This window comes from Gymnoscopelus braueri, assembly GCF_963280865.1.
Source record: "Gymnoscopelus braueri genome assembly, chromosome: 9".
Lineage (NCBI taxonomy): Eukaryota > Metazoa > Chordata > Actinopteri > Myctophiformes > Myctophidae > Gymnoscopelus > Gymnoscopelus braueri.
The window spans coordinates 36385917-36410109 of record NC_137610.1 but is presented as its reverse complement, the minus strand read 5'-3'; the positions used below and the strand labels follow the sequence as shown (position 1 = coordinate 36410109).

General features: G+C 46.7%; 1 protein-coding gene across 1 annotated transcript in view; it reads left to right on the top strand.

The window, feature by feature from the left end:
• Positions 1 to 6317: 6317 nt before the first annotated feature.
• Positions 6318 to 24193, top strand: part of kiaa1549la (KIAA1549-like a) — a 104619-nt gene continuing 86743 nt past the window's right edge. The window contains exon 1 of the mRNA XM_080438154.1: positions 6318 to 6366. Coding sequence (XP_080294280.1) covers positions 6342 to 6366 — 25 coding nt within the window. The 5' untranslated portion in view covers positions 6318 to 6341. The remainder of the gene's footprint in view (positions 6367 to 24193) is intronic.

Below are 24193 nucleotides of genomic sequence, written 5' to 3'. Positions count from 1 at the left end.
TGGACCTCATGTAATTTAGAAATTTAATAATTTTACCCTTGATGGTATTACCTTGACCTCCAAGGCCACTGTAAAGAATCTGGGAGTCACGTTTGACCAAGATATGTCCTTTCAGTCCCACATAAAACAAATTTCAAGAAATGCCTTTTTTCACCTGCGTAATATTGCAAAAGTTAGGCACGTTCTGTCCCAAAATGATGCAGAAAAACTTGTTCACGCATTTGTTACTTCTAGGCTGGACTATTGCAACGCTTTATTATCAGGCTGCACAAGTAAGTCCCTAAATAGCCTGCAGCTAGTCCAAAATGCCGCTGTGCGCATACTGACAGGAACCAGAAGAAGAGATCATATCACTCCTTCATTGGCCTCTTTGCACTGGCTCCCGGTTAAATACAGAATAGAGTTTAAAGTTCTCCTCCTCACATACAAGGCTCTCAATGGACAGGCACCAGTATATCTCAAAGAACTCATCGAGCCCTATAAACCAGCCAGAACACCATTGCGTCCACAGTATGAAAAAATGCTTACGGCTCCAGGAAACCCCAAAAAAGCTAGAACAGGAGGCAGAGCATTTAAGTTTCAGGCACCTCAGCTGTGGAACCTTCTCCCAGTCTCAGTCCGTGAAGCAGACACACTCTGTATATTTAAGACTAAATTAAAAACCTTTCTCTATGATAAAGCCTATAGCCGAAGTGTATAGACTCAGTCACCCTATAGTCATCCTCTCTCCTCTCTGTGATTTGACACTTTAATCAAATTGAATTGAATTGAATTGAATTAATGTTGAGTTTGTAGAACTCAGAATTGTGTAACTTGGCACAAACACTGGTCAGGGGCCTGCCATCAGAATTGCCACACCAGGGGCCACGTGTGGCCCCCACGGTTGCCACAGGTGTACCGTTGCTCCGATCCTTACCAAACTTGGCACAAACACTGTCCAGGGGTCTGCCATGACAATTGTCACAACAGGGGTCATGTTAGGAGCCCCCATGAAAAAGACTGCGCTCAGGTGGTGCAGAGGTTAAAGGGTCTACACCATGAAAATCACTTTTTTCTTGTTTTTTTGTATTTTTTGGGGTCCCCAGTGTCTCTTGTACCCAAAAAAAATTTGTTTTTTTTTAATTCAGTCATTCCTTCTCATTTCATGGATTTCCAGAATGGGCGTGTCTGAACAGGCGATCTCAGAATGGCAATGTTTCTGACATCACAAACATTAATGATGGCAAACCCAATGTTAAATGAAAAGTGCCCGAATCGCTCCGAAACTTTTTCTACCCCCCCTAAGTGGGGGTCTACGTACAAATACTTCGGGCTCGGATTTTGGCTCCGCCCCCCGGAAGTGGGTGAAACAGGCACCTCAAACACTTGGTGGAATTGTTCAAAAATGTTCAAAGTGTTTTTTTTTCGATTTTGTATTTTTCTTAGATGCTTCTTTTTATGCAGAATTGTTCCTTTTTTTTTTTTTTTAATATTTTTTTTTAATATTTTTTTTTATTAACAGACAGAATTGCTCAGTAGCCCCCCCCCTGCCCAAGAGGACGTTTTGGTATTGCAGCTGAAAGTGCTGTATAAGCCAGAGACAATTGACTTGGGATGAGTATATCTGAGTGATGATTTAGGCTCAAACCTTTTGAAAAAGGTTTGAGGGACATACACCATATGATATTAAATATCAAAAAAAAAAATTTAATTCATGGTGTAGATCCTTTAAGTACCTGCCCACCACCGTGGAGGTTGCGGCACCTGTCAGCAGGGAATGTTGGGCGGGGGGAATAGGACGAAGGCTCTACGTCGTCCTGGTGGGGACTCCTCACTGGTAGGTAGGAGACAGTAGGATACAACAGCAGTGACAACACAGAAATGGGAGAGGAATCAATTGGCATAACGACCAAATTGTGGAGAAAAAGGGTGAAAAAAAAAGAAAGGGGCTCCCATGGGGCTACACTGTTGCACCAATCCTTACCAAACTTGACACAAACACTGTTCAGGGCCAGGGGTCTGTCTAGACAATACTCACGCCAGAGGCCACATGCACAGTGTGCACACCAAACACCACCACATGGCACAAATTGCTCTGATCAGCGCAATATAGGACTGGATTTGAAAGCCGCTATGCGGCCTGAAATTCTAGTATACAGTATATATATCTCTGCTGTCGGGCAGAAACCAGCTAACTGCAAAATGTTAATTTTTTTTTTTTTTGACAAAACAAAAACAAAAACAAAAAACAAAAAGTGGAGTTAGGAGGTTTTGTTCATCATTGATAAGAACAGCTAAATGGACCTCCATGCTCACAATGAGGTTGGAGGTCAAAAGGGGGCGGAGCCTGGAGTCAGCAAAACCAGCCAACTCCACCCCCCTTTGGTGGACTTAGCTGGTTTAGCAGAAAGTTTGAGGATCCAATGGAGTTGGAGGAGGTTTTGTCAGAAGCCTTTTTGTTTTAATCAACACACAGATGTAAAGGGTGTTCTGATTTATGGGAAAGATACCGACAGCAACGGTACTGTATATACACCAGTATATACACAAGTATATAATGCGTAAAGTAGGCTATTTGTAACACAGTATTTAGGTCTTACCTACAGTATTACATTATTTACAATTATGACCTCCACATAATATTATAGATTTTGATCGTCATATTTTCGTTTGAATCAGTCTTACTGTACATATGGGTGTTGCATATGTGCCTTTCTGGTTATTATAACTTTTTATTATAAAGTAGGGACATGAACGTCCCTGTGAGGATGTGAGTAAGTGAATCTTTGCGCCATCTGGTGGCATAGGGAGAGGTGAATCGATTCTGATTGTTTTCTTACGCTTGCAGGAGGAATCTTTAAGCATTGTTTTTTCTGCTGCCTCCAGTTGAAGAAACTATGTTGACCTTGATTTGCTGTGTGAAGAAACTTCTAACCCAAGTTAGTTGCAAGTATCTTCTTGTTTCATTAATGATGAGCCTGCGGAAACAGACATTAGAGATTGTGTTTAATACAAGTAATCTTATTGAAAATAAAGGGGCCTACTCTGTCTATGACCAACTAACATTCAGCAACCTTTGGATATATTTAAGTATCTTTTGTTTATAGGTAAATTACATGTACATTCTGACTATGGTGATATAGGGCAGATACCTCTTTCATAAATCAGTAAATCTGAAAAGTGAGTACTATCCTCAAGTTATTGGCTTTCCCATATTCGGACTGGCCTAATTCACAACAATCCATTTCATTCATTGGAGACATGGAAAACACTTCTTATTTTTTCATGTATCAGCCTCAACTGTCCAACTCAGTGTTGCCCTTGTCTCTGGTGGAAGAGGCCGGCCTCCAAAGGTGGTCTGTACAGGGCACAAGTGGTGATTATGTGTTCGGCAGGCTGCTCAGGCTCGCCACACTCGAATGCTGCGCTGTCTGCCATAGTAGTTTTTAAGCTGCCGACCCCAGTACGCAGGTGAGGTCCCCTGCCGGTGTGGTAGATTGGCTCACAGATGTAGTGGTGGATACGTGAGGGCCTGGCAGACTCCCACTCCTGCTTCCAGGATGCCGCCAGACATGCGCTCCTGCAGTCCTCCGGGATGGAACCGAGCAGCTCTGGTGCCACCTTATCGTATAGGTGCGGGGACTTGAGCCTGTTTGAAGGCACTGTCTTGCAGGATATGCCAGTCATGTAGTATCTGGCCTGTCGTTGCTAGGTTGATGGTATGGGCTCTCGTCAGAGGCCGGCTGGGGTAATAATCTGAAGACTCACCTCTTCAGACGCCAGTAGCCCGTAGCACTTGACCTAGTCTTGATGACCATGCAGTCTTATGCACAGGTTAAAATGTAATTTAGATAGCAGCATGTTATTTAGACAGATGCCAGGTTCATCATTGACCTGGCTGGCATTCTATTTGTATAGTTTCAATGTACAGATCATTATTTTCTATTTTATTTATATATTATATTGTTTAGACTGGTGCTAGACACTACACTGTCTCTATGCATTTGGTGTATGTGTTTACCTTGCTTACTGTAAATTGCTCTGGATTAAAAGCGTCTGCTAAATGCCTAAATTGTAATTGTAGATTGCAATAGGCTCAAGAGCTCAATTAGCTCAATTAGTATAATTGGTAAAAGACCTGTGAAGTAGTAATGAAGATGCCCAATTTCTTTCCAATGTAGCTGCTGTATAGAGCCTATTCCTGCAAGGACTGGCAGGTAGGACATGGGTGGGCTTCAGACAGCCATTTATGATTGGGAGAAAGTTGTTGATTGCAGCATCAACCTTTTTGACATGTGGGCTCCTACACCTGGTTGAGGCACAGTATTCACTGGTGTTGATTGAAGGGCAGTGTCCTATCCAGACATTATGCTGAGGTACTTTGGTGCTTGTTGGAACTCCAGGTGCTTGTGAACAAACACGTTAAGTTCCTGTTTCGCTTCCCTGTGGTTGAGGTGGTAATGAGTTACATTTACTCAGCGACTTGGGTCACTTTTTTGAATAATTGGAACAAATGGAAAACGCTGTTGTGTTTTGTTCTATTTCGGTTAGGGTATCTCAAAAACGAAAGCCTTTTTTGAGGACTTGCTTCTAGATTAAAAGGGCACTGGGAAAGCTCATTAGACATGTGCTTTCCCAGTGCCCTTTCTGTAAAACCTGTATAAAGCCTACACTTGCTATAGCCAAAATTACCTAATTTACAGCCAGCAAGCTCTTGCTTGCCAAGTGTGTCATCATATTAAATTACCAAATAACTCAATTTCACCATTCGGTGTTGGGATAATGACACCATGTTTCTTGTATTTTCCTCAATTATTTGTATTGAAATATCAACACCACACTGCGATTATTGTTGGCCCTTTATATTATATTAGCAAGGAATCAAATTGCAGACAGCTTTGACTTTAACTTGGGCTATATTTCCTAAAGAAAAGCTTTTTTTTAGCTATTTTTTAAAATATGAAGCAAGTGAACCCAGGGGATTGCATTTCTCTTTTTCTTACAAATTCACCTGCTATCAGAAGCGGATAGAGTAGCCAAAAACTGTACTCAAGTAAAAGTATCGTTACTTTTAAAGTAGTAAAAATAAGTAAAAGTATAGTCATCCAAATAATTATTTGAATAAGAGTAAGAAACTATGTATTGGAAAGACTAATAAAGTACTGAGTTACTTCATTTTATTTAAGGTTATTCAATGTAATGTCTAAAATAAGACTTGAATTGTGCTTGTCGAATAGAATAAAATATTGCTGAAGTCTCTGAGAGAATGAAACAAACAGAACATGCATGTAATAATAAAAAACTGATAGAAATAAAAGTAACAAGCAGAATGTAGCCAAACAAAGCATTTGAAAATGTTTACTTTTACTCCTTTACATTTGGAGTAAAAGTAACATTTGTTCTTCATAAATATAATTGAGTAAATTGAAAAGTGTGTAGCATTAAAACTGCTCTTACAAGTTCAAGTTATTCAAAAACTTAAACTACTCAAGTAAATGTAAAGCAAATGTAACTCATTATACCCACCTCTGCCTGCAATAGGTTTTACTGAATAAGTGGGTGTAGAGGGAAAAGCGTCCCATCAATGGCATGGTCTCCTAATTTAAGTTATTTACTGTTCCCTTCACTCTGTTGCTCGACCCGTTCTGCCGTCAGCTCCCACCAGAGGACGCCTAGTTCCTGGCTGTTCCCACATTTGCTAAATAAAATGTACATCAAGGCAGTGCTGGCGTCACAGACTTGATATTTGCCTTCTAACGATAGCACGGGGGGGGGTTGACGGTAAACAACAAGAGAGAACGATACCATGATTTAAACCTTAAACTTACGCCAGAAAAGCGTTTAGGAGGAATAGGAGGATGCAGGAATAACTGACCGGGGCGATCGTGGATGTTCCAGCGTTTTGGGGGCGGGGGCGGGGGGGGGGCTTTTGTTCAAGGTAAATGACATAAACGCGGCTTTTCAGCACCAAGTGGAAATGGAGAGCGCCTTATTGCAGTCGCATTAGGGGGACTTGACACGCGAACGGCATATCGTTTGCCCTCCTCTCGTCCACTGAGCCTCCTGGCAGGGGCTCGTGGAGAGACTGTCGCCGCGTGTCAGGTTGATCAGATGCCGTTCACAGGAACAAACAGCGTTAGATGAATTTGTTTCAGGATTAATTGGTTGACCAAATGGCTTCCAAATATGCGCGCGGCTCCGGCAGCGGGAGGATCGGCAGCAACGGCCCCGGTGCTTGTTGGACTGTTGGCGGAGGGATAAACACCGCGGGATGGAGACATGCTGCTGCGGGGACGGTGGCCGTCGGAAGGAGGACGATGTTGGCCAGGTGTTTTCTAACCACTGGGATTCTCCTGCTGCTGATGCAGTGTTCGTTGGCTGCCACTGGTAAGTTATGTGACCAAAGGCAGCTATACTGGATTTGTGCTGTTGACCATGACCAACCTGTAAGAGCATGGGGTCATCAATATGTCCATACACGTTGTCCGTGGCACATTTTTTATTTTGTTTTTACACACCATTATAATGATCACAAGACAATACTCAATTACTGAATGTCAGTCTCCATGTTTTCTTCAGAATATGTATGACACTGATTTACTTGTCTAGGACACTATGTATCTGTATGGCACATTATTAGAAGGCCACTAGGACAGTGGTTCAAACGTTTTATTTTCAAGGACCCCCGGCCATAACTCAAGAGTGTAAAACGTGACCAAGTTACATGTGTACACTCTCAGAGTTACAGACCTGTAAATGGTCATTTAGGGCTCTAGCTCTTTATGTGTTTGTCTACTTTCATTTTGTATATTCATGGCAAAAACTGAATTTTGACAAAAAGGTCCACTACAAGCCAGCATGGCGATGACCCCTGGCCCTGTGTTGTGTAAGAGTTGTAATGGGCATTGTGCTCTTGGCCCAAAACATGGACCAATCATCACCAAATAGCCATTATCGATCAGTCCCCCAAATGTTTTTGGGGAACACATTGAGAGATAGGCTGCTAACCTATTGCAAGCTGTACCAACGTTAGCGCATAGACCTTTTGGCTCATCTGTTCATTGTAGGCTGGTCTGAGTTTCATTCTTGTAAAGTTGCTGTCGTCATAGAACATGAGGGGTGTGTTATTTTGTGGTCAACTGTTTGTATGTTTTTATTGAACTGATGAAAATGTCTGGTCTAGTACTTAGGGTTTGACAGCTTGTTTTAAATTTCTATACGTTTTATTTTTGTGTTTTTTGTGTTGTGTGATTTTTGTTTTGTTTTGCTCTGTGGGGGGGTGGGGACCGAAGCATTGCGCGCGCCGGAACAGAGGCGCATCGCTAATTATTGGCAGTGGACAGTCAACCGCTGGACAGAGCCTTGGATCAAGACTATCATTATGTCTTTTATTGAGTCTGACTTTTACTTTCGTATCTACGATAGTCTTGTTTAGCACCCCCCAGTGCGTCCTGCGTTTTCACCAGTAAAGCCCGTACTTCTCCCTACATGTACAAGAAATATATATAAGATGCTTACCCGGTTGCCCCAAATGTCACCTCGCGTTTCGAAGTCCTTGTGCAATGTATTTGTCCGTATTTTTCAATAAAGAAGTGTTTTAATCCCGTCTGTGGCCGAACTTCATTTCCCCCTCGTTTACTTCCTGTTTACATTGCATGTAATTCCGACTTTCACCGGATGCGCCCTGTTACTTCCGCCCATTGAGGAATACAGGGAAGTTGAGGGAACAGAATCCGACACAGACGGGATTAAAACACTACTTTATTGAAAAATACGGACTAATACATTGCACAAAGACTCCGAAGCGCGAGTTAACATTTGGGGCAACCGGGTAAGCACCTTATATTTGTTTTTTGTACATGTACGGAGAAGTACGGGCTTTACTGGTGAAAACACAGGACGCACTGGGGAGTGCAGGCCAAGACTATCGTAGATACGAATGTAAAAGTCAGACTCGATCAAATACATTTATGATAGTCTTGATCCAAGGCTACGCAGCCTACACTGACTGAGCCGTTAACTTACTAACTAAAATTAAATAATGAAACCAAACCCATAGCCTACTCAAACGTATCCATACAGCGCCTAAGCCAACTAAATAAAAGCACCCCAATGCCCAACCATATTAACAGTTATGAAACTACACTAAACCCATTAAACTTAATCATGCAAACAGTGACCAACCTTAAATAACATTAGCCTAATTAATGAAGCCACACAGAACTCATACCCAAGCTTAAGGGAGCTCTTCACCCATTTTCAACCTTCATTATATAATTGGTCCTCACTAGGCTCATATAAGATAGTCCCTGTCTGTTCTGTCTCAGAGCCAGAGGAGGGCTGTGGACAGTTCAGAAACATGCCTACTGGTGACATAATCTTTAACCATTTTTGCTCATTTCAAACTTTTTTTTAAAATTTATTAATGGAATTACAATGGCTGCCTTCTATTTCAGTGTGCTAGCTTTCCAGTAAGAGAAAAGCAGAAGTTTCTATTAGCCTAGAATCTGCATCGATGATGTCATTGGTAGGCAGGTTTCTAAACTGTCCTTAGCCCTCCAGAGACTTGGAGTGAGTAGACAGGAATTATCTGATAATCAGCGATTCAGCGTTAATAAGGACCAATTATATGATGGTGAAGTGCTCCTTGAACCACACAATCGGTACATAATATTAACAAAAATAAATGAACGAAACCACAACAAATGCCTACTCTCAACCATACAAACAGTATCTGACATTAAACTAAACTTAATTAAACCACACCAAACCAAATCCATGCCTAAACTTAACCAGCTGTCTTTAGATTTTCCAATCAAATGGCATAGAAGACAGAGCCTGGGTCTGACAGCTGTACAATTACCTTTGACGTTATGGGAGCAGAGGAAACACTTATTCATTCAAACTCCATGTTGAACCCTGGGATCAGCTACCATGGACAGATCCATAAGGAGGACGTCTCATGTCGCTATAAACAAATAATTAATGATCTCTATATAGCCATGCACAGAACAATAGCAGCAATGGATTAAATGTTTTATTAGCCTAAGAGAGTCCATTTCTGAGTAGTGCCAAAGAGAGCGTGCTGCTTGAATTTACGCACAGGCCTATCATTTACCCAATTGAACCCCAGTATCCCTTTTCTGGTTGAATATTCGAATATTCATAAATAGCAGATCCACAAGCTCCACAACACGTCGCAATGTGATTTAGAGTTTTGAATGTAAAATTTCAAAACCAACGTTGTAAATTAATGCCTTTAGGATGTTCAGCCTTGCTATAGCATGACCTAGCATCAGTGCGGTTATAGAGCCTATAGCAAAGTCTTAACGTTCTGAAGATGCAACTACTAAGCAGGCCTGCTACTGCGGGTTTTACTTCTGAGACCTATATTATGTCTTATCTAACCAATTTTGCAATGTGTTAGATATGTTGAAACCAACATTTGCTACAGATCATTGTCAAGATTGTTTTGGCAAAAATTGTCTGAGGACTCGGAGATCGTGGAATCTGACATTCCACATGACCCAAGAATATGGTTACTGGGGGACGTCAATCCGCTCAATATAAATTTTAATAAAAAATATTTCGTGTCGCTCGCCAGTACAGCCGCGAAGAAAGTCATCCTAGTTAATTGGAAATCCGAAAATTCACCTTCACAGAGACACTGGTTAAATGAACTCTCATCCTATTGCACACCAGAAAAGATATTGTATAATGTAAGAAGAAAACCTGCAATATATCAGAAAATCTGGGGTAATTTCTTTGAAGTTCTTCCATCACTATCTCCTAACAGCTGATTTTTCTATCTCCTCTGGTTTTTATTATTATTTTTTGTTTGCTTTATGATATTTGATACTGTCTGAAAGGTGTTGTGAAAAGAAAAAAAAAGGAAAATAAGAGAATGTTGACTGTTGAGTAGTGTACCATTCTGGGAAAGGGGTGGGGGGAGGGCATGGGAGGACTGTTTTTGTATTTTTGTCTTATTTCTGTTTTGTTTTTGTGTATTGTGTCTTTTCCTTTATTTTTTGTATTTTTATTATGTCTTGTTTACAAAAAAAAAAAAAGAAGAAGAAATGTGATAATGATGTGTACGTTGTACATTGTCAATAAATAAATCATTATAAAAAAAAAAAATTGTCTGAGGAAACACAGGCCTACATCATTGGCCTATTTTAGGGTCCATATGCAGGGTTATTCAGGCATTATGACAGCAGGTACTGTAAATACAGTTGAAGGTAATAACGTTTACCAGTCAAAATGTCTGCTGTGTAAAAGGTCTATTTTGGAGTCTGTTTCAGTTACGCGTATGGATCTTTATAAGAACTAGTTGATTGGTTAATACTGGCTGGCTGACTGGATTGATTATCTTGCTGTCTGATTGTAGTGGATGGCTGTCAGTGAATAATGTCAAATTACAAGAGTCAGATGATCATTTGGAACAAGGCCCGTGTTTGTTAATGCACCATGCTTGTAAAATAAATATATATTATATGAATTTGAAATATTAATTTCAATGAGGAGCCAAGACATTAGATACAAAAACATAAATGTATCTTCCCTCCTTCCTGTTAAGTCTGACCAAACCATCCACTCATTGATCGTTCTATTTTTAAAAGCAGGCATGTATGACTTGGGGGCATGACTCTTTTTCTTACCTGTTAACACGTGCATCCAGCAATATTCTTTCTTTGTCCTGTCTCCATTCATAACAAAAAAAAATAGGCGGAATGCGTGGCGTGGCGTGGCGTGCGTGCGTGCGTGCGTGCGTGTGTGTGTGTGTGTGTGTGTGTGTGTGTGTGTGTGTGTGTGTGTGTGTGTGTGTGTGTGTGTGTGTGTGTGTGTGTGTGTGTGTGTGTGTGTGTGTGTGTGTGTGTGTGTGTGTGTGTGTGTGTGTGTGTGTGTGTGTGTGTGTGTGTGTGTGTGTGTGCGCGCACGCACGCACGTTTGTGTAAGCTTGCGCATGTGTGTGTGTGTGTGTGAGTAGGTGTTTTCTTTAATAGGTCCACTGAGATTATCATCATCAGTCAATAACTGAGATCTATTGGGCCCTGTTGCCATGGGAACAGATCAGCAGCTAACTATTTTCTCACTGTGTGTGTGTGTGTGTGTGTGTGTGTGTGTGTGTGTGTGTGTGTGTGTGTGTGTGTGTGTGTGTGTGTGTGTGTGTGTGTGTGTGTGTGTGTGTGTGTGTGTGTGTGTGTGTGTGTGTGTGTGTGTGTGTCAGTCAGCGATTGTAAAAGCAACTGTGTCATGTTAAGTCTAATAGCGTAATAATTAGTGTTAATGGTGATTTATACTTATTTGTCCACCGGTGTTGCACACTGTAAATGAAATAACAGACCTATAAGCTCACCACACATCACACTGTGAGTGCTTTAAGTGTGTTTGCTTGTGGGCTTGTGGGAACCGCGAGGTTCCCAGTTCGATCCCAAGCTCCCCCAGAGTTGGTGTCGAAGTGTCCCTGGGCAACCCTACATTGCCTCCAATGAGTCGGTCGGCGCTAGCTTGCCACCATTGGTGTGTGAATGTGGGAAGTGAGGACGCTGGCGTCGACTGTTCGCCGCTTCACCTCCCAATGTATGAATGAATGAACCACTGTGGGGAGCTTTTTAGTACTTGGGTAGAAAAGCGGTATAAAAATGCAATTTATTATTATTATTACCTTGTTGTTACCTTGAAGTTCTTCTGAGACAGATAGTGTGCTTGTTTGTGGAGTGTGAACTGAACTGAACTTTTGCCATCAGCTTCTATAGACCCATTGTTTTGACCCATTGTTTTGATCCATTCTATCCATTGTTTTTGATCCATTCTATCCATTGTTTTGATCCATTCTATCCATTGTTTTGATCCGCTCTATATATCCATTGTTTTGCTTAGCCTATACTGCCCCAGTGGGGCTATGTGCACCTGTGTAGCTCTGCAAAATGATAGAAAGGTTATAGAGCAAGAAACCTTTCCCTGTACTGCTACAGTGCAAGCAAGATAGGTAGTCATTTCAGCAGGCTACTGTTTGATAGATCAAAATCATATCAAATTTGATTAGATTGACCACAAAGTGCTTTACAGAGAAGAACAACTCAGTGGAGCGCAAATCTCCGCCCGGAGCCACGCCCCAATTATAATATCGTTGCTGTCGGGCGGAAACCTCTTATGTCCATATTTTAACTGTTTGTGTTTTTTCCTAAGTTAATGCCCTACTTGATCATACTACAGCGTCACACAAAAGTATCAAAAGCAGATCCGCAAGCTCGAAACGTGGCGCCAAGCGACGTGTTTTGAGCTTGCAGATCTGCTACCTTTGAATTTGAATCCTGAAAAGTAACTGTTTTGGACGTGTGAGGTTTCCACCCAACAGAGACGATGCTGTATGTGCACTGTCTGACGCAGTAACACACAAAACTGTGTGTTTAGTGCACGTCAGTGCATGCACTTGTAGGTGTGTCGGGGTATGTTGTCATGACATTTAGTGTGTTGGTGTCCTGTGCGTGTGACCATGCACATGAACGCAGCCACTCTTTGTTTGTCTCTCTGTCTGTGTTTGGTGCGTGTGCATGCAGGTGCGTGCTGTGGAGTGTGTCGAATAAACGATCCGAAAATGCGGCGCCAAATATTTCATATATATAATAGCACATATAATAGCACAAAATTAATGCTACCAGTGTGAAAGGCCCCCACCTGTTTATGCAATACCGTTGTACTTGAACTTGTTGTCAGAGTTACCCGTTGTACCAGTTGTCAGAGTACCCGGGGCGGTACCCACTACCATATGACCGATCGACTAAATATGTAGATACGAGGATCCATGATGTTGTCATGGCATCTAATGGGAGTCAGTCAGTTCCGCAGACAGACAGACAGACAGACAGACAGACAGACAGATACATATAAAACTAGAAAATGTGCTCCTCGGAGCACAAGTCTCCGCCAGCAGACTATAGCAATTATATTATCATAGCAATAACTAATGAGATACAGTAGAGTAAAAGATATATACTGTAGTTAAATAAAAAGGTGTATGTTAAAGAAATATTTATTTAAAAAAAAATGATTTAAAAATCATATTTTGTCTTCTAATGTTTAAAAATAACGTTTTTTTGAAGTGACACACCTATTTATAGAATTGTATTTCGTCATGCATTCCTCTAGCCAATCAAAGGCATTGGTGTCAACATATTAATACGTATTAAGATTTCGGTCTTGTTGTGGGATCAATTCAACTCTAGTCCTCTTCTGTGTTACTGTTGTAGATGAGTATGCTTTCTTAGCTTTGGCCTTCTGCGCCTTTGCTTGACCAATGTCAGGTGTTCTCAAAGGGACACACACACGCACGGACGGGTGATTTGGACTAGAAGATACTGTTCCAATCAAGACTGATTGATCCTGTCTTACCTCGCTTCAAAAACGTAAACGGCTTTTTGAAGTGACACACCTTTTTATTATAGGATTGTATTTCGTCATGCGTCCCTCTAGCCAATCAGAGACATTGATGTCAACATATTGACACGTATTAAGAGTTCGGCTTTGTTGTGGGATCATTTCAACTCTAGTCCTCTTCTACGTTACAATTGTAGATGAGTATGCTTTCTTAGCTTTGGCCTTCTGCGCCTTTGCTTGACCAATGTTAGGTGTTCTCAGAGGGAAACACACACGCACAGACGGGTGACTTGGACTTACTGAAGGTACTGTTCCAATCAAGTCTGATTGATCCTGTTTTACCTCACTTCAAAAAGTGAATGCTTTTTGAAGTGACACACCTATTTATAGAATTGTATTTCGTCACGCGTCCCTCTAGCCAATCAGAGGCATTGGTGTCAACAAATTGACACGTGTCACGTGGAGCTTGCCCAATGTTAGCTTGGCTAACATTGCGCCTTTGCTTGACCAATGCGCCTTTGCTTGACCAATGTCAGGTGTTCTCAAAGGGACACACACACGCACGGACGGGTGATTTGGACTAGAAGATACTGTTCCAATCAAGACTGATTGATCCTGTCTTACCTCGCTTCAAAAACGTAAACGGCTTTTTGAAGTGACACACCTTTTTATTATAGGATTGTATTTCGTCATGCGTCCCTCTAGCCAATCAGAGACATTGATGTCAACATATTGACACGTATTAAGAGTTCGGCTTTGTTGTGGGATCATTTCAACTCTAGTCCTCTTCTACGTTACAATTGTAGATGAGTATGCTTTCTTAGCTTTGGCCTTCTGCGCCTTTGCTTGACCAATGTTAGGTGTTCTCAGAGGGAAACACACACGCACAGACGGGTGACTTGGACTTACTGAAGGTACTGTTCCAATCAAGTCTGATTGATCCTGTTTTACCTCACTTCAAAAAGTAGGGGCTTTTTGAAGTGACACACCTATTTATAGAATTTTATTTCGTCACGCGTCCCTCTAGCCAATCAGAGTCATTGGTGTCAACAAATTGACACGTGTCACGTGGAGCTTGCCCAATGTTAGCTTGGCTAACAATGTTTGCTCACACAAAGCGAAAACATATTCTCCACCTTCGGCGGAGACAATAATGGAGTTCCATTGTGCACGCTATCACTTAGTTATCAAAATGTAATAAACATGTATTTAGTTATCATTCATGCGATCCTGTCTAATAGTTATACTGTAGTTAGTAATGTATGTTTACATGAGACAAGTCCAGAGACATGTCTTATACAGTGAAAAAAATGTATATGCTAATTTAACTTAAAGAGACCAAAATGGAATCTCAGGGCTCAAGTCTGGGCCACTGCAGCATAATGCTTAATTTATACTCCCTGGCATGATAGTTCCATGCCAAAAAAGCAGATCTACAAGTTCACAACGTGTTGCTGTGGGGCGCGGTGTGAGCATGATGGGCTGTTTTCGCTGCGTGTGACAAAGTATAAATCAGGCTAATGACCAGAGAGGACAGCAAGGGAAAGCATGGAGGCCTAGTGGCTGATATTACTTTTGCTGATCATCATTCATCAACCCTCATCAATCAAACATGATCAATTATTCTGATTTAGTTTAGTATACAGCCATTTAATGCCAATCTGAATAATTTTTGTGCAAGCCTTTGTACATAGCAGTTGGCTGGGGAACATAGGTCAAATAGTCCTATACTCTCACAATGTTTGTTTTTAGTTAATTGATTGAAGAAGCTTTCCTCCCTATTTTATTCATTCAGTTCAGTCAAACAGTAGGGATCCGAGTGATGGAAACAGCTTTAGTCTGGTACTCTACAAACAAGGTTTGGTGAGTTAATAACCCAGGCCAGTCGGGGATACTATTTCAAAAGAAGACCCGACATTGTGAATGTTCATGTTTAGAGATTTCAGAGAGAGAGAGAGAGAGAGAGAGAGAGAGAGAGAGAGAGAGAGAGAGAGAGAGAGAGAGAGAGAGAGAGAGAGAGAGAGAGATGAGAGAGAGAGAGAGAGAGAGAGAGAGAGGAGAGAGAGAGAGAGAGAGAGAGAGAGAGAGAGAGAGAGAGAGAGAGAGAGAGAGAGAGAGAGAGAGAGAGAGAGAGAGAGAGAGAGAGAGAGAGAGAGAGAGAGAGGTGTCATATGGTGAAAATAGTCAATTGTTTAGCTTTTATTTTGTGCGCGTGCACAAAACACACTTTTTGCTACTACTTATACAGATTATGTCCTAAACTCATGCAAATTGTTACACCATATCTCTGTAGTCATGTGATCAAGATCTGTCAGATTTTATTTCAGATTTCATACAATTGGCTTTCAAAATTTGCGGAAGGGGACAGTTTTGCACAAAATGCCACAAATCATGAATGCAGTGTCCGATTGCTGTGCAACTTTGCACGCACACTCCCAGTATAGCCCAAGGAGGATCAGGCACACAAATTGGCTTCATGGTGGAGCTATAACAGGCCACAACACAGCCCTGGGTAGGCAGCCTGGCCTGGCAGGGATCTGTGCTCAGATGAGGGGGGTTGAAACAAGCTATCACTCAAGTGTAGAGCCTTGCTGGTGCTAAATGTATGTAAATGTGATTGCAACCAGGGGAGACTAATATTACAGCTCTCTGCCAAAGTGAAGACTGGTATTGGTCTGTTATGTTTAGGGGTGCAACTAATCAATTTAATCTATTATAAAAAATAATAAATATTTTTATTTTTATTTTTGTATCAATCAGTAAGAGATCCCTGTTTTAGGCATGTCATTATAGGCGAAAAGTTTCTTGTCTAATTCTCCGTAACATACTCACTATGGGATATCAGCGCCTCCTGGCGTGATGCAGAGCTACATACCATAAACTCCCGGGCCATTCATTGGCTGAGAAGGGTATGTCACGTGTCCGGTAAACCGGAAGAGGTATAAAACCTCTTGCGTGACGTGGCTCATCCTCTTTCGCTTCTCTGCATGGCAGATGCTACAGCTACGAGACATACCTTAAGACCAAACTTTGTGAATTAGACCGAAACCAGCTTTAGCCCACTCGGGTGGTACTTGTACTGACCCACGGGTTTTCCTCTACTGCAAAAAAAAAAGTTTATATTCTTTCCGCTCCCGCGGCTCTTATCTTTTCTTTCTATCTGAAATCAAGTTTTCCTCCTTTGCTTTCCTCGTGTTTAGCCGGCCAGCTAAAGGCTAGTAGGTTAGCTCCATGGAGGCTCCACGTTCGTGCGGACTGGCGCCACGGTGCCGCTTGCTGATCGCCGCGGACGACCCTCACGGGTTTTGCATCTCCTGCCTCGGGCGACGACATGCCTACGAGGCGAAGCACTTCCGTGGTGCTCCAGGAGGTTGCGATGACTGCGCCCGGTTCTCCAGGCGTCGCATCCAGCGCCGTCTGGACAGGGCCGACGAACTGGCCCCAGGCGGCAGCACCGTAGCGGATCCAGCCCGCATGGACACCGGCCCAGGTACCGTGGGTGGTGGCGCCCACCACGTGCGTCCTCATCCCACAATGGGCCCTCCAGCTGCGGGCGGTCCCAGCAGCAACCGCTCGCAGCAACACATGAGTGCGCCGTCGCAGCAGCTCCAGCCTGCTACACCCTCTGTGCCGCGCAGCACTCCACCGGCCGCCGCAGCTGTGCCCGGTGGGTCCACCCGGGCGCAGCTAGCTAGCGGCGCTACATCCCCCTCTTCCCAGCCGCTCTCTCCGAGGCCGCAGCAGGAGTACCGTGACAGCGGGGCTTCGCCTTCGTTCAGCGACGTCTCCGACGACGGCAGCGCCCACAGCGTGGACGAGGGGGCGGAGGAGGGTGAGATACTGTCGTTCCAGGGGGCTGCCGGAGCAGCCGCATCCAGCCCTCGTCAGGACGACGACCTCGGGGCTTGTGGCGGTCAGCTGGGGCCCAGCTGGCCGGACGCCCAGGAGCTGGAATCCGATCCCGCGAGGCGCGACGAGCCGGTCTCGGCGATCATCGACAGAGCCTTGCTCAGGTGTGGTCTCGTTCGCCCGATGGAGGAACGTGCATCCTCCACCGGGCAAGAGGACGAGTACCAGGGCTTGGCTCCCCAGGATCCGCGCGCGCAGCGGTCCAGGAAAGTCCCGGCCGCGCTGGGCTTCGCCAACGCCCTCATGTCCACCTGGGAGGTGGTCCATTCCGAGCCGCATCGGCTGGGTTTCCCCCTCGAAGTGGTGGACGCGCCAAAGTGGGGGCTCATCGCCTGTCCCCCCATGGACGCCGTCCTGGCCCAGGGCATCATGGACCAGCGTCATCCAGTGGCCCTTACTCCCGAACCGCACTTCACCGATCCCCAGGAAAAGGCGATATCCGTGGCGGTGAAGAAGGCGTACAAGTCAGCAGCGCTGGCGGCGCGCGCGCTGAACATGGTCGCCATTCTCCAGGGCTCGACAGCTAAGCGGCTAGGTGAGCTACAAGAGGCGTGGGGCGACGACGCTGAGGAGCTGGAGGCTCTTCAGCAACTGACCATTAAGGTCACTCGTCACGCCACAGCCTGGGTGGGGAAGGCCATGGCGGACAGCGCGGCGATTGAGAGGGCTCGTTGGCTCGGTCTGGCCGTCTTCCGTCACGAGGTGGTGGACGCAAAGAAAAGCGTCATGGCGCTGCCGCTGAGGCCAGACAACCTCTTCGCTGGAGCGTCGGAGTTTCTCCGAGTCTCCACCGACTCACGAAAGGCCCAGAGGGAAGCCGCGGCGGGGGTTCTGGAGCCAGCCCCTCCTCCGTCTGCGAGACCCCGCAACGAGAGGCCCGCGGGCAGAGGTCGTTCCTCCTCCTCTCGCCGAGGGTCCAACACTTCCCGCTCCTCTTCAGCCCAGGCGAGCTCGCGGGACAGACCGCAGAGCAACGCGGGCAATCGTGGCAGGGCTTCCCCCCGCCAGCCACCCGCCTCTACCAACACAAACACCGTAGGAAGCTCCAGCCGACCTCCACGTCGCAACACAGGAGGGAAGCCTCGTGGCGGGCGGGGTAAGTGACATTGTCTCGCCGGTGCACAGACCGGCCCAGCCCGCTGTTCCGCCGTTCGTGTTGGGGAAGAGGACCGTGGCTTTTCAGGCCTCGTTGGACAGAGTCGAGGACGGCTCCACGAGTGCCAAGAAACTTTGTTGTGTTCAGAGTGTGGACGATTTATGTGTGCAGAATGTGGACGTTTTAGTAGTACAGTGCAATGTTTCAGTGAAAAGTGCCCTGTATGTACCGCCTTTTTCTCTGCCAAAGAAAATAAATGCACCGAATGTTACAAACAGTCTCGTTCTTTCACATGGCATAGGGCCTTGGAGCAGAGGGGTCCCCGTCTCGCGGGCCCCTCTGTTCCAGCGCCCTTACTGTATGGGCCAACAAGGCCTGGGGCCCCCGATTTCCGGGGCTCCAGGCATTGCTGGGGTTCCCCATGTGCATGCTTTAAATCTATGTCGTCTTCCCATAAGCCCAAAGTGCCTGGGGCCCCCGTTTGCCGGGGCTCCAGACACTGCTGGGATACACTCTGTAAATGCATTAAAGGACGACTTCACCGCTTTTCAACCTATCTTCATATAATTGGTCCTCACTAATACTCATGATAAAATGGTACCATTTTTTTCTACTCGGCCTGTGTCTCATAGGAGGACTGTGGACAGTCCAGAAACCGTCTACCAGTGACATCATCGTTAGGCATGATTTTTTTTTTTCAACAAGATTTCAAATTTTTTATTTTGATTTTTATTAACACGAGAACAATGGCTTCTTTTATTGCATTGCAACTTTCCAGGAATAGAAAGCCTGCTGTTTCTATTAGCTTGGATTCCCCATTGATGATGTCACTGGTAGACGGGACTCTGAACTGTCCACAGCCCTCCTCTGAGACACAGACCGAGTAGAAAAAAATGGTACCATTTTATCATGAGTATTAGTGAGGACCAATTATATGAAGATAGGTTGAAAAGCGGTGAAGTCGTCCTTTAAGTCGATACCATCATTCCATGAGCCCACAAGGCCGGGAACACCCGAACCCCGGTGTTCCAGGCATTGTTCGGACAACATCTGTGCATGTTTTGGGTCATATGAAGGCAATCGGAAAGGTATTAAACAAACCGACGCCGCCTTTGTCCACAAGAGGGCGCCAAAGCGCCAGTGGAACAGGGTCACGTCGGTTTTGCCTTTCGCCTCACAGGCTTCCGTCTCACAGGATGCAGCGAAACGCCACTGTGGACCGGAAGTCTTTGAGTCAGACGGAGCGGGCCTCTGTCTCCGCCATTTTGGAGGGACAGATGCCCCCTCTCTCGCAACGCGTCACGATGGGCGGGCCACGTTCGCTTGTAACAGGCGACAACGCATCCCTTACGGGGAGGAGGGTTTTGTCGCCTCACAGGCTTCCGTCTCCCAGGTTGCAGCAGCACGTCACTGTGAACCGGAAGTACTTGGCTCAGAAAAGGCGGACCTCGGTCCCCGCCATCTTGGAGGGACACTTGCCCCCTTTTTCCATGGGAACAGGCAGCCGGCGCGAGCGGACAAACCGGATGTTGACGTCAGTCACCTCAGGGTTAGCACCGCAGGCGGCGTTAGCAACAGCGTCACTGCTCCCCATGGCAACCGTCCCCATAGCGACGCTCCCACTCTCCGGGCGGCCGGTGACGTCACCGGCCAACCCGCTCGCTCGATGTGTGGAAGAATGGAAGATTTGCAAACCAAATCCTTGGGTATTACGCACAATACAGAAGGGTTACAGGTTGCAATTTTCCAGAAAACCCCCAATGACGGACAAAGTGTTGTTTTCCAAGGCCACAGGTCCAGCGGCCAGTACTCTGAGGGAGGAGGTTGCCTCCCTGTTGAGCAAAGGCGCTGTCACGGAATTACTTCCGAACCAGAACCGACTGGGTTTCTATTCGAAATATTTTCTGGTGGCAAAGAAGGGGGGGGGGGTGCGACCCATTCTGAACCTGAAGGGTCTCAACAAATACCTCACGGTTTTCCATTTTCGGATGCTGACAACCGCTGCGCTTTTACGCACCGTGCGTCTTGGGGACTGGTGGACGAGTATCGATCTCAAGGATGCTTATTTTCACATTCCAATCTACCCACCGCACAGGAAGTTCCTGCGCTTCGGGTTCGAGGGGAGGGTGTACGAGTACAATGTCCTCCCGTTTGGAATGTCTCTCAGCCCCAGGGTGTTCGTGAAATGCACGGACGCAGCCGTGGCTCCACTGAGGAGGCAGGGGATCCGGTTGTCCACTTACATAGACGACTGGCTCCTGGCGGCGGGCTCGAGAGAGGAGGTGATGCGACACACGCGCGTGGCGGTCGCTCACCTGACGTCCCTAGGTTTCATGATCAACGCCAAAAAGAGCGTACTGGTTCCGTCTCAGCGGACCACCTTCTTAGGGATCCTGCTGGACTCGAACACGCTCATGGCGCGCCTATCCCAGGACAGGGTAGACAGTTTTTTGGCGTGTGTGAGATCTTTCCACGTGGGGCGTCCAGTCAGTTACAGACTGTGTATGCGGGCGGCGGGTCTCATGGCCTCAGCCATACACCTGGTCCGCCTAGGCAGACTCTACATGAGACCTTTCCAGCGGTGGATGTTGGCGCTAGGGATCCCATCCACTATGGGTTCGCGGAAAGTGGTGGTGCCTCCACGGTGCGTGGAGGCTCTCAGACCATGGTCTCAGGCGCCCTTTCTGACCGAGGGGGTCAGTGTGGGGGTTGTGACGTCACGGATGGTTATCACCACGGACGCCAGCCTGACGGGATGGGGGGCCGTCCACGAAGGACGCTCGGCCAGAGGGGTGTGGGACTCCAGTCTACGGGAGGCTCACATCAACTATCTGGAACTGATGGCGGTTTTTCTCGCCCTCAAACATTTCGAGGCTCGCATCCGCGGTTGTCACGTCGCTATCAGGACGGACAACACCACGACCATGTGCTATATCAACAGGCAGGGGGGCTTGCACTCCCAAGTGTTGGACAGCCTGGCGTGCAGACTGACGCGTTGGTGCGATTCGCATCTCGCGTCGATTCGAGCTTCACATGTGCCGGGTCTCCTGAACAGCGGGGCGGACTTACTGTCCAGGGGCGAACCCCGGTACGAGGACTGGTCCCTCAAGCCGTCGGTGGCGGACCTGATCTGGGCCAGGTTTGGCCGGGCGCAGGTCGATTTGTTTGCCTCCGAGGAGAACGCGAAGTGTTCTCGCTTTTTCTCGGTGAGGGTGGGGGACCGTTCACTGGGCATGGACGCACTAGCCCACGACTGGCCGGACGAACTGCTGTATGCGTTCCCGCCACTGGACCTGATCCCCTCAACACTGGAGAGGGTGAGACTTCAGGGTCGGTCAGTGCTGCTAGTGGCTCCGGCATGGGGCGTGTGGAGGTCGGAGATAACACCTCTCCTCTACGCCGAGCCTTGGCCCCTCCCGCTGTACAGGGACCTACTACGGCAGGGAGGGGTCGACATCTTCCACGAGAGACCTCAGGACCTAGACCTGTGGGTTTGGCCCGTGAGAGGCAGACTTTGACTTCGTATGGCCTGCCCCCTGACGTGGTGGCCACCATCCAGGGGGCAAGGGCCCTTTCCACGAGTTCCGCGTACGACGACAGGTGGAACCTGTTCGTGGCATGGTGTCTGAGTCAGTCACCGCCGGTTGAGGCCTTTCGGGCCCCGGTACGCAGCGTCCTCATGTTCCTGCAGGAAAAATTGAGGCAGGGTCTGGCTTTCTCGACGATTAAGGTGTATCAGGCGGCCATTTCCGCGTGTCACGAAGGTCTCGATGGCATGACGGTTGGCCAACACCCGATGGTGCGGGGGTTCATGAACGGCGCCAGGCGGGCCAGGCCGGTCTCTAGGGCTCTGTTCCCGGCCTGGGACCTGACGGTGGTGCTGGGGGCGCTTTGCCTCCCACCGTTCGAGCCTTTGGAGTCAGCGGATCTGAGGATCGTCAGCCTCAAGACGGTTCTTTTGGTTGCCCTGACTACAGCCAAACGGGTCAGCGACATACATGCGCTCTCGGTGAGTTCGGAGTGTATGAGGTTCGTGGGTGACGACAGTAGGGTTTTGCTTAAGCCAAACTTGGCGTTTGTCCCCAAGAACGGGGTGGTCACCCAGACGCCGGTTGAGCTGGTAGCTTTTCATCCGCCGCCTTTCGCTTCAGCGGAGGATAGGCGGCTACACTGTCTTTGCCCGGTAAGGGCTTTGAGGCTCTACTGCCAGAAGACGGTGGCCGGCCGATCGTCGTCGCAGCTGTTTGTCTCCTTCGGCCCGGGTGGTCAGAGGAAGGCAGTGGCTAAGGCGACGCTTTCTAGATGGATTTTGGATGCCATTAGGCTGGCCTACGTCAGTGGTGGCGTTCCAGTTCCAGAAGGACTGAAGGCTCATTCTACTAGGGGCGTGGCTGCTTCCTGGGCCCTCTCCAGGGGGGTTTCGGTCCAGGAAGTGTGTGCGGCCGCAAACTGGTCGTCACCTTCAACGTTTGCGGCTTTCTATAGCCTGGACGTGGCAGCAGCGTCAGTGGCGCATGCTGTCCTAGGGGTGGCGGCTGTCTCTAGTTAGAATGGGGGAAGCTAGGCTGGTTTGTGTTTTAACCTGCCTTTTTTTCTCTTCCCTATCTTCCTTCTCTTGAAGTCCCCTCGGGACCACCTGTGGTAGGTCTCCAGGGGGGAAGGGCCCCTGTTTCCTTGTTTCACTTAAGGAACGGTGTTGTGTCCCCTACCTTCCTTCTCTTAAGTCCCCTCGGGACCACCTGTGGTAGGTTCCCAGGGGAGGAGGGCCCTGTTTCCTTGTTTTCACTTAGGGGACAGACTTGTGTCTGTCCATTAGTTGAATAAGGCAGACTTGGTCTGTCAGGGTCCTTTTATTAACATCATATACCGCACCCTGGCCCGGGGGGCTGGGGCGCCCGTGAGGCCGAAGGTCACGTCCAGGGGGACGGGGCCTTATGGCTAGGGGGCGTGCGGACCTGAGATTCGGTATGGCTATAAGCCCAGGGGGGTTTATGCATCCCATAGTGAGTATGTTACGGAGAATTAGACAAGAAACTCAGGGTTACGGATGTAACCCCGGTTTCTTTAGAATTCGGAGTAACATACTCACCTAACACCCCTGTTTGTGTGCATCTGCATGCAGGAAGCGTGTTAAAGAGGATGAGCCACGTCACGCAAGAGGTTTTATACCTCTTCCGGTTTACCGGACACGTGACATACCCTTCTCAGCCAATGAATGGCCCGGGAGTTTATGGTATGTAGCTCTGCATCACGCCAGGAGGCGCTGATATCCCATAGTGAGTATGTTACTCCGAATTCTAAAGAAACCGGGGTTACATCCGTAACCCTGAGTTTTGTTTCAAAACTAGTGAAAATAGCTACAAGCTCACAACATGTCGAATCATGAGCTTGTAGATCTGCTATTTTCACTATGTTTGCACGTGTGATATCGTGTCCGATTTTTCTCTTTTCCCAAATTTAAGCTGTTTATTAGCATTTTTTTCGCTCACTCAATTAATTGGAAAAGGTAGAAGTGATTAACGCATGGGCTCACAGGGCTTCAGCCTGGGGCCCGAAGCTTGGGGAGGCCAGGAAGGAACAAAACCCCTGGTGGTGCCAGTCAACTATGCTTTCTTTTAACAATTTTTTCCCCCATGCCGTGCCTGCCTCGTGCCTTGGCACCCCCGCTGGTCTGTGTCAAGGTATTGGATTATACAGGTTCATAGACCGATCATTTTGTGTGGAATAACAAACGCCCTAGGCTTGGCTTGAAAAGGTTACAGTGGCCGGTGGATCGGGGGGGTTTGGGAATCCCAAATATTTTGCTTTCAGCCTATTTTACCACTGCTCAAC